Source organism: Lathyrus oleraceus, chromosome 1 (genome assembly GCF_024323335.1).
Source record: "Lathyrus oleraceus cultivar Zhongwan6 chromosome 1, CAAS_Psat_ZW6_1.0, whole genome shotgun sequence".
NCBI lineage: Eukaryota > Viridiplantae > Streptophyta > Magnoliopsida > Fabales > Fabaceae > Lathyrus > Lathyrus oleraceus.
This window is the reverse complement of record NC_066579.1, coordinates 399,975,813-399,985,448: the sequence shown is the minus strand read 5'-3', so window position 1 is coordinate 399,985,448 and position 9,636 is coordinate 399,975,813. Positions and strand designations below refer to the sequence as shown.

The 9,636-nt window shown below is 49.1% G+C and overlaps 1 protein-coding gene across 2 annotated transcripts; it reads left to right on the top strand.

Annotated features, from left to right (window-relative positions):
* The first annotated feature begins 286 nt into the window (after nucleotides 1-286).
* LOC127074940 (protein MAINTENANCE OF MERISTEMS-like) lies at nucleotides 287-2,651 on the top strand. Of its 2 annotated transcripts, XM_051016369.1 has the most exons (4): nucleotides 287-402; nucleotides 497-1,218; nucleotides 1,300-1,390; nucleotides 1,478-2,651. In XM_051016369.1, exons 1-4 carry the CDS (start codon nucleotides 343-345, stop codon nucleotides 2,591-2,593), a joined length of 1,989 nt encoding a protein of 662 aa, XP_050872326.1. In that variant the 5' UTR covers nucleotides 287-342; the 3' UTR covers nucleotides 2,594-2,651. The 2 variants fall into 2 exon arrangements, with proteins under 2 accessions (XP_050872326.1, XP_050872324.1); XM_051016367.1 differs by having other exon boundaries at nucleotides 295-1,218.
* Nucleotides 2,652-9,636: the final 6,985 nt, after the last annotated feature.

The following is a 9,636-nucleotide window of genomic DNA, read 5'->3' as shown; positions in this document are numbered from 1 at the left end:
CAAGATTCCCACGCATGCCTTACACTTGTCACACCTTTGCATCATCAGATTCCACCAAGTCTTCCCCAAGACAAGACAACTCCCACCTAGTCTGCACCTATGCATGCAAGATTCCCACGCATGCTTTACACTTGTCACGTTTCTGCATCATCAGATTCCACCAATGCATGCCAACACTACCACGCATGCCTTACACTTGTCACATTTTTGCATATTCAGTCTACTTGAAAACGAGTATAAATAGAGGGTCATTCTTGCAAGTTTTCATCAACCACTAACACTTTTATTCAGAGAACTCAGGCGAAACTTCTCATCCACCAAGCTTCTTCCTACATTGCAGTCATGTCGCTTCTTACCATGGGCCAAGAACACAGAGGAACTAGGGCAAACATTGCCTCATTCGTAAGTTTTTCTTGAACATTGCCTCTTTCGTATGTTTGTAATTAGTTTTTTAAAAGTCCAATATAATGATTTTTTATATTGTTTGTTTTTAAAGGATCCCAAGAAATTTCGTCAACGTTCACACCCAATGCCTTATCCAGACCCATGGTGCGTACCTTACATAGAGCGTGCGGGTTTCGGTCATGTAATGCATGTCGTAAATGCCACCATTGATGCCAAATTCATTTTGGCTCTGTGTGAACGTTGGAGACCTGAGACACACACCTTTCACCTACCAACTGGTGAATGTACCGTCACATTAGAGGACGTGTACATGCTTTTAGGTCTTAGAATAGATGGTAAGCCTGTGACCGGAAATGTTCAACAGCCTAACCAAATATGTGTTCAAATGTTGGGGGTAGATCTGGTCGAGGGTGAGGGGTCTGCCAAAGCAAGGGGTCAGGGTATTAAATTATCTAGCCTACAATTGTACCACGACTCCATAACTTTGACTGAGGAATCCTCCGAACAAGAAAAAGTCATAAAAACCCGGGTTTACATTATGCTATTGTTTGGGAACTTGCTATTTCCCGAAGGGACGGGAAATAGCATAAATTTTATGTACTTGAGTTTGCTCGGGGACATTGATAGAATAAGCACATATAGTTGGGGTTCTGCAGTATTAGCATTCCTATATAGCTCTTTGTGTAAAAATGCACAAAATGAGCACTGTACATTTTCTGGATGTGCTTTTTTGCTTCAAACATGGGGGTGGTGGAGATTGCCGAGGCTAGCCCCAGAAAATCCTAATGACTACTCCTTCCCCTACGCAACTAGGTAAATTTATGATCTTATTTCATTTTGTATATTTATTCTATAAATATTTGTAACTAATATTATTTATCTTTTTTTGTTTAGGTTCATTACAACCGGACTGGATTACAGTCTTACCCCCAAAAATAAAATTATATTTTATCGTCAACTGTTGGATCGTCTCCGAGCACAGGATGTATTACCACTAAATCACTCAACTTCTAACTGATTTATTAATGTCATGCATTCTCGATAAATAACATATTTACTTTTTTCTTTGCAGTTTATTTGGAGGCCATATTTGGGATTGGAACATCAACCCAACCCCGAAGATGCAGCTGTTTGGACAGCAAAAACGGCCATAATGCGGTTCACCACTGTGGAGATGCACCAAAGTGACCGTGTCAAGCTTCAATTCGGAATGCATCAAGACATCCCAGGCCCCCCAATGTCCATGGAACCTTGGCATCTAAAAAAAGTCAGCCACCAGTGGTATGCCCAAAATTGGAAGGAATTTGCTAAGGAGTTTCGAAAAATGTGGAAAGACCGTGCCCACTATGTTCTACAATTTCCGGTGGCGCCCAACGAAATGAAGCCGACAAGGGAATATGTGGAATGGTATAGAGCAAATACCAATCCAGAAATGATTGTGTCTGACCCGTCCTATTTGGACAATCCCCGGATGCAACAGCCATATTTCCAACAACAACAACCACCACAGTATTCCCAACAACAACAACCACCACCTTATTACCAACAACAACCACCACAACCATTTTACCAACAACAACCACCACCACCTTATTACCAACAACAACCACCACCACCATATTACCAACAACAACAACCACAACACATGTCCACCCCCCAACCAAATCAACAATACATACCACAAACTCAATCCCAATACCATGAAGACTACCAACAACAAACTCAACATTCCCACCACCATCAACAGTCCCAACACCTACCACAATATCAATCCCCCTACTTCCACCAATCCCAACACTTCCAACACGACAATTTCCCAAGCTCTTCCAGTCCTCCACCTAGCCCCGACACGGGTATACAAGAGGACTACCAACAGGACTACTACACACCACAACAAACATTGCACTTTGGCCAACCCGATTCAACCCTAAACTACCAAAGACCACAATTCGAGGGCGCACCCAGCAGTAGCCAGTTTGTCCCACCGAGACAAAGCTTCGAGGGCGCAGAGGGGACCCGTCTTTCCTACAGCACTGAAGGGACTTCGACCGAACCACAACGGCAAGCGGCAAGGGGGCGTGTTAGGGCAAGGGGTGGTAATAGGGAAGCACCACCACCACGTGAACCGTCTAGGCGAGTAACTAGACCTCCCCCGTGCGGATCGTACAAGGGACCGCATCATATGTGATTAATCATATCTTTGTAATATTTGCCTTGTCTATTATTTAAATAAAAATATTTTCTGTTTATTATCTTTATATCTTTATCTTTATCTTTAAAAATATTGTCTATCATATCTTTATACATATATAAAATAATTTTTTTTCCAAAAATTTACAAATAATATTAATTACTTATAAATTATATTAATATATATATATATATATATATAAATTAATATATATATAAATTAATATATATATATATATATATATATATATATATAAATAAAAAAAATTATTTATATATATGTGTGAACATAAATTAATATACTTAATAAAAAACATAAATTTATAAATAAAAAAAAATTAAAAAAAAAAAAACATTAAAAAAAAAAAAAAATGGATTGGGCATAGGCGCCACCCCTAGTGGCGACTTGCCCTACCCATTAAGGGTAGGCGCCAACTAGGGTGGCGCCTAAGTGTAAAAAATGGCCAATTTTGGCCATTTGTGTAATTATTTTGAAAAATTGGATATTTTTGAAATTTTTTTTAAATTTTTGGATATTTAAAAAAAAAATTCTTCATTTGCTTCTTCTCAACAAAAATAAATAAAATAAATAAATAAATAAATAAATAAATAATAATAATAATAATAATAATTGTTCTGGACTGGGCCACGACACTTAGCACGGCACGGCCCAATGCTCGCCAAGCCCACGTCCAAACGACCGTATCCAAGCGACCACGAGGACACGTCAGGTGAACGACCGTCCGCCCGGAGAATGTCTCCCCGGCCCCTTAAATACGTGTCGGACAACGAGCGGGTCCTCCTCATATGATCTCCATCCACTCATCGTCAACCCACGCCGCGGGCACCTAAGTTGTGTCGGGCAGAGCCATAACGGCATCCCACTCACCACGTCACCCAACTCCCCTATATTGTCTCCTTAGGGATAGGGGCAGTTGGACCAGGGGGCAGACCTTGGTCTAGGTCTTAACGCTTCTTACGCGTCCCCTGGCAGCTCCTCCTTGGGCCTAGCTAATCCAGCCCATTAGGAGCCTTGGCCCAGCGCTGGGGGCTCAATATAAATACCCCTTTCATGGCAAAGGGGCAGGGATTCAAACTCACACTCTGATAATCTCATTCTGTACCTTTTCTGACTTAAGCGTTGGAGCATCTTGCAGGTACACCCCCCTCTCATTTCATTCTCCGGCCCATTCACCAAGACCTTGGAAGGCCCTCCTGATCAGGTGAGATCAGTGGCGTCGTCTGTGGGAACTAGCTATCCCCATCTTCATCAAACGAGGATCAAAAGCTCATTTATTTCTGTCCTTCCAACATGGCCGGAGAACAACATAGCGATCACAGCCGTCCCCTCGTCAACTACAACATGGACGACGGCCCGCCATCCCATGAAGCGGACGTTCGGGACGGTCATCCATCCACCCCGTCTCCAGAGCCCCAAAACAACGGAGATGCCTCTCACGCCCACAATTTAGGGGCAGAGACATTTCATCCCATTCCCGTTCCCGTTGAAGGAGACGCCGTAATGATTGCCATGGTGAATGCCCTCAATCAGGCCGGTTCTATGCTCCACCAGCAGCACGAACGAATCATGGCCCTCGAAGCCGAACGACAAGAGGCCCGGCCCCAGCCGGTGAGTAGGATACAACAACGTTCGGAGCCCACGAAGAAGCGAGGACGTCGCTCTCCCGAACCCCACGCCAGCAGGGCACGCGCCCATCGTGACGGTGGTCGAGCGAGAACATCACCAAGGCGCGGGCACAGCCCCGACAACAACGAACGGTCTCCCTTAAGGAGCGACGAGGAAGATTTGCATTGCCCCCTATCTCGGGCAATAATGGAAGCCCCGCTCCCCAAAGGCATGGAGAAACCGCCAAACCTAGCTGTGTACGACGGGACTACAGATCCCGACGATCACGTCGACAACGTCAACGCGATGCTCGACTACCGCAATGATATAACCGGGCACCTAAAATGCCGACTGTTCTCAACGACCCTCAGGAAAGGGGCCATGGCCTGGTACAAAAGCTTGGCCCCTGAGTCCATTACGTCATGGAGAGTCATGAGGTCCATGTTCACCCGACACTTTACAGCTTCCCGTCGTCACCCCAAGACTGAGGCGACCCTTGAAGCCATAGTGCAGAAGAAGAATGAAACACTGCGCTCATACATCGAGCGATTCAACCAGGAAGCTGTCGAGGTAGATACCACCGAGCACATGAAGAAGTATCTCCTCGAGAGAGGTCTCTTACCCGGCAGTGAACTTAGCAGAGCCGTAGGGATCGAACCTCCCCGCACCTTAAACGAGCTCCTGCATAAAGCCCAGGCCTACATCAGATACGAGGAAAAGCAGGTGGCACACAATGCCCGCAGCGGACGTAACGCTGGGGAGACCGAGCACTCAAAACGCGAGGACACGAGCATTTCCCGTCGCAACGGAGACAAACGAAGAGAAGAAAGACCTCGCGAGCTCCGGGAAGGAAGAGGCCCCGCGGGCAGATATAGCGAGTACACCCTACTGGCAGCTCCTCGAGAGCGTATCCTCGCAGAATGTATCAACTCTGAATTTAAGCAGGGCAGGGTCAGGTTCCCAAAACCGTCTGCACCAAAGCCCCACACCGACAAATCAAAGTACTGCCGGTTCCACAGAAGTCACGGGCACGTGACCGAAGACTGCGTCCACCTGAAAGATGCGATTGAAATTTTAATCCAGGAAGGGCACCTGAAGCAGTACACGAGGAAGAACGAAGCTCCCAGACACGACGAGCCAGAGAAGAAGAGACCCCGGGAAAACACACCCCCCGACAACTCTCCCTATCAAGTGGCCCTCTGCGTGTCACGACCGGAAGATTTCTTCCTCCCCGAACCATTGCCCGAGGGCAAGATCACTGCACTCAGCCCCTGGGAAGACTTCCCTACCACACTGGTGATATCAGGAGGAGGAACTAACGGGGAATCCGCGACCCTCTCCGTCAAACGTAAGTTCGACGAACTCCTACTGACTGCCCCCGAGCAGAAAGCGACATTGACAAAATACCGGGGAAAATCCAACCCAATATCCTTCTTCCTGGAGGAACTCCCGGGCGGATCCCCGAACTCGGCCATCCCACTATTGATAAGAGCAAAGATGGCCCGATTCGACGTACGACGCATCCTGGTCGACGAAGGCAGCTCAGTGGATATCATGTACGTCCACCTCTTCAAGACTCTGAAGCTAGACAAGACCAACTTAGCCCCCTACGTCGGATCAGATCTCCAAGGATTCAACGGAGCAACAACCAGACCGTGGGGATATGTTGAGCTCCTCGTCACCTTCGGCGAACAAGAAACGGCCAGGGAAGTCAAAATCCAATTCCTGGTCGTAGACTGTCCGTCTCTCTACAATTGCATCTTTGGACGCCCGACACTGGCCGAACTCACTGCGGTCCCATCCACCGTCCACCTGAAGATGAAATACTACACCAAATTGGGACGTGTGGTCACCATCCATGGTGACATCGAAGCAGCCCGACGATGCTACGACGCCGCAGTAAAAGGACAGGCCGTAGTCAGCACGAAGAGCAACTGCAACAACAAAAAACTCAAGACCGAGGATCTTGCCCGAGGAGTCAACGCCATCGACCTCGACTGTCGCATCGGGCTGGACGAGACCGAAGAGGGGAGGTTCCCCAAGGAACGCTCTCTCGAACACCCGGTCCGACCAATCCCCGACGGGGAGTTCGAACTCATTCCTCTTGGGGACGATCCGGAAAGGACGGTGAAGATAGGTAAGGGACTACCCGAGGAAACAAGAGAAGAGCTAGTAGCATGCCTCAAAGAGAACTCCGACCTCTTCGCGTGGAATGCCGCAGAAATGCCCGGGCTGGACCCCGAGATCGCGTGTCATAAGCTAGCTGTAGACCGGGCAGCCAAGCCCATAGCACAGCGTAGACGCAAGCAATCGCCCGAAAAGGCAGAGGCTGCCGAGCGAGCTGTAAAAGACCTCTTAGAGGCAAATTTTATTTCTGAAGCCCAGTACACAACCTGGCTCTCTAATGTAGTCCTCGTTAAGAAAAATAATGGAAAATGGCGTATGTGTGTTGATTATACTGATCTTAATAGGGCTTGCCCGAAAGATGCTTTCCCCCTCCCTAATATAGACTCGCTCGTTGACAACTCTGCAGGTTTTAAACTCTTGTCCTTCATGGACGCATATAGTGGATACAACCAGATCCCTATGTCGCCCGCAGACAAGAAACACACAGCGTTCATGACCCCAACGGGCAATTACTATTACAACGTGATGCCGTTCGGGCTCAAGAACGCTGGCGCTACATACCAACGCATGATGAACAAAGTCTTCAAAGACGAAATAGGGGACATGCTCGAAGTATACATGGACGACATGATCGTCAAATCACACGAGGAGATAACCCATGCTCGACACCTTACGAAGGTATTCGAGCAGGCGAGACGGTGTAAAATGAGGTTCAACCCCGAGAAATGCACGTTCGGAGTCCGGGCAGGCAAGTTCCTCGGTTTCTATCTCACCGAAAGAGGGATCGAGGCCAACCCCGACAAATGCCGGGCATTCTCGGAGTTTCCGACCCCGAAAACCAAAAAATCGATCCAGTCACTCAATGGAGTGCTCGCCTCACTCTCCCGTTTCATCGCCAAGTCCGCCCAGCACGCATTGCCATTCTTCAGACTCCTTCGCAAAGAGGCTACCTTCGACTGGACCGATGAATGCGAGCAAGCGCTACTCCATCTAAAGAAGGTTCTGTCCCAACCCCCGGTCTTATCACGGCCATCAGAAAAGGAAACCCTATACTTATACCTATCCGTGGCGACCGAGGCCGTCAGCGCCGTCCTAATAAGAGAAACCGACGAAGGACAAAAGCCCATCTATTTTACGAGTAAAGCACTCCAAGGTCCCGAGCTCCGATATCAGCAAATCGAAAAGGTCGCCCTGGCCCTCATCAACACAGCGAGGAGACTACGATATTACTTCCTCGCACACACGATAAAGGTGAGGACCGACCAGCCAATCAAACAGCTGCTCGGGCGCCCGGATATGGCCGGGAGGATGCTCAAGTGGTCACTAGAACTCTCCGAATTCGACATACAATACGAAAGTAGGAAAGCCTTGAAAGCTCAGGCGCTGGCCGACTTCGTCGCGGAGATGACCCACTGCCCGACTCCAGCAGAAAGCGCCCACAAATGGACGATCTTCGTCGATGGCGCCTCTAGCACATCAGGCAGCGGGGCCGGGATCATCCTCGAAAATGAAGAAGGGATCCTGATAGAGGTATCGTTAGCGCTAGCGTTCCCAACATCAAACAACCAAGCGGAATACGAAGCCTTCCTCGCAGGCCTGAGGTTAGCCGAGGACCTGGGAGCAAAAGAGGTAAAAATATCCACCGACTCCCAGCTCGTGGCCTCACAAGTGCGAGGAGAATACCAAACCAAGAACGACAACCTCCTCGGGTACTTGTCCCTCGTCAAAGAAAAACTTGATAAATTTGAAAAATGGGAAGTTCAACACATACCCCGCGAGCACAACACACGGGCAGACGTTCTCTCGAAACTAGCCAGCACGAGGAAAAAGGGTGGGAATAAATCAGTAATCCAAGAAATTCTCCCGCGGCCCAGCATCGACAAACTACCGCCTCCACTCGAGGTCAACGCTATTGGAGATGCCCACTGTTGGATGACACCCATCTACAATTACCTCACACGAGACGAACTCCCGGCTGACCCGAAAGAGGCGACCACTGTCAAACGACGCGCATGCTCGTACGTACTCCTCGAAGGCAAACTCTACCGGAGAGGATTCTCCATCCCACTACTCAAATGCGTCGAGGAAGAGAAAGTCCCCGACATCCTTGGAGAGATACACCGGGGAATTAACGCTCAACACCTCGGCGGACGATCGCTCGCACGAAAAGCCCTTCGAGCAGGCTACTACTGGCCGACCATGCAAAACGATTCGAAAGAGCACGTCAAAAGATGTGACAAATGCCAACGACATGCCGACATGCACCTCGCACCCCCGAACGACCTCAAATCATTGTCTTCCCCATGGCCCTTCGCGTGGTGGGGCATGGACATCCTCGGACCCTTCGTCACCGGATCATATCAGAATAAATACCTCATCGTCGGGGTGGATTACTTCACCAAATGGATCGAGGCGGAGGCACTGGCTAAAATAACCGCGCAGAACATTCTCCGGTTCTTCAAACGCAACATCCTCGCTCGGTTCGGTATACCCCAGGCACTTGTCACAGACAACGGGACACAATTCACGGACGGAGGATTCCAGGACTTCATCGCCAGCCTGGGCACCACACAGCATTTCACGTCTGTCGAGCATCCGCAGACGAACGGGCAGGCAGAGGCGGCCAACAGGGTAATCTTACGTGGCCTCAAACGCAGACTCGGCGAGGCAAAGAGGGCATGGGTCGAGGAGCTACATAGCGTCCTATGGGCCTACCGCACGACACCACATTCTACCACCGGGGAAACCCCGTTCCGACTAACTTACGGCACCGAGGCAGTCATCCCGGTGGAGATACGGACGCCAACGAGGAGGACAGAGGAGCCCCTAGACGAGGAAATGAACGATGAAACCCTTAGAGCCGAGCTCGACCTAGTCGAGGAGATACGTTCCGAAGCAGCTCTCCGGGAAACAACCCTCAAACAAAAGATAGCACTACGCCATGACGCGAAAGTCATAAAAAGAGAGTTCCAGGTCGGCACCCTGGTCCTCAGAAGAAACCAGAAAAACCCGAGAGAGGGCAAACTGGCGGCCAACTGGGAAGGCCCTTACCGCGTCCGCGACAAAACGAGCAACGGGGCCTATTACCTAGAAAACCTACAAGGAGAACAACTCGCTCGACCATGGAACACAGAAAAACTTAGACAATATTACAGCTAAATACACCACGGGGAGACGTGGCAGGTACGACCACGCTCTTCGTCCCCAAAACCCCAGGGAGGAACCACGAGACCCGGGAACGATCCGGGGTCACATAACAAACACAACCCTCCCCGACGGTTGGGATC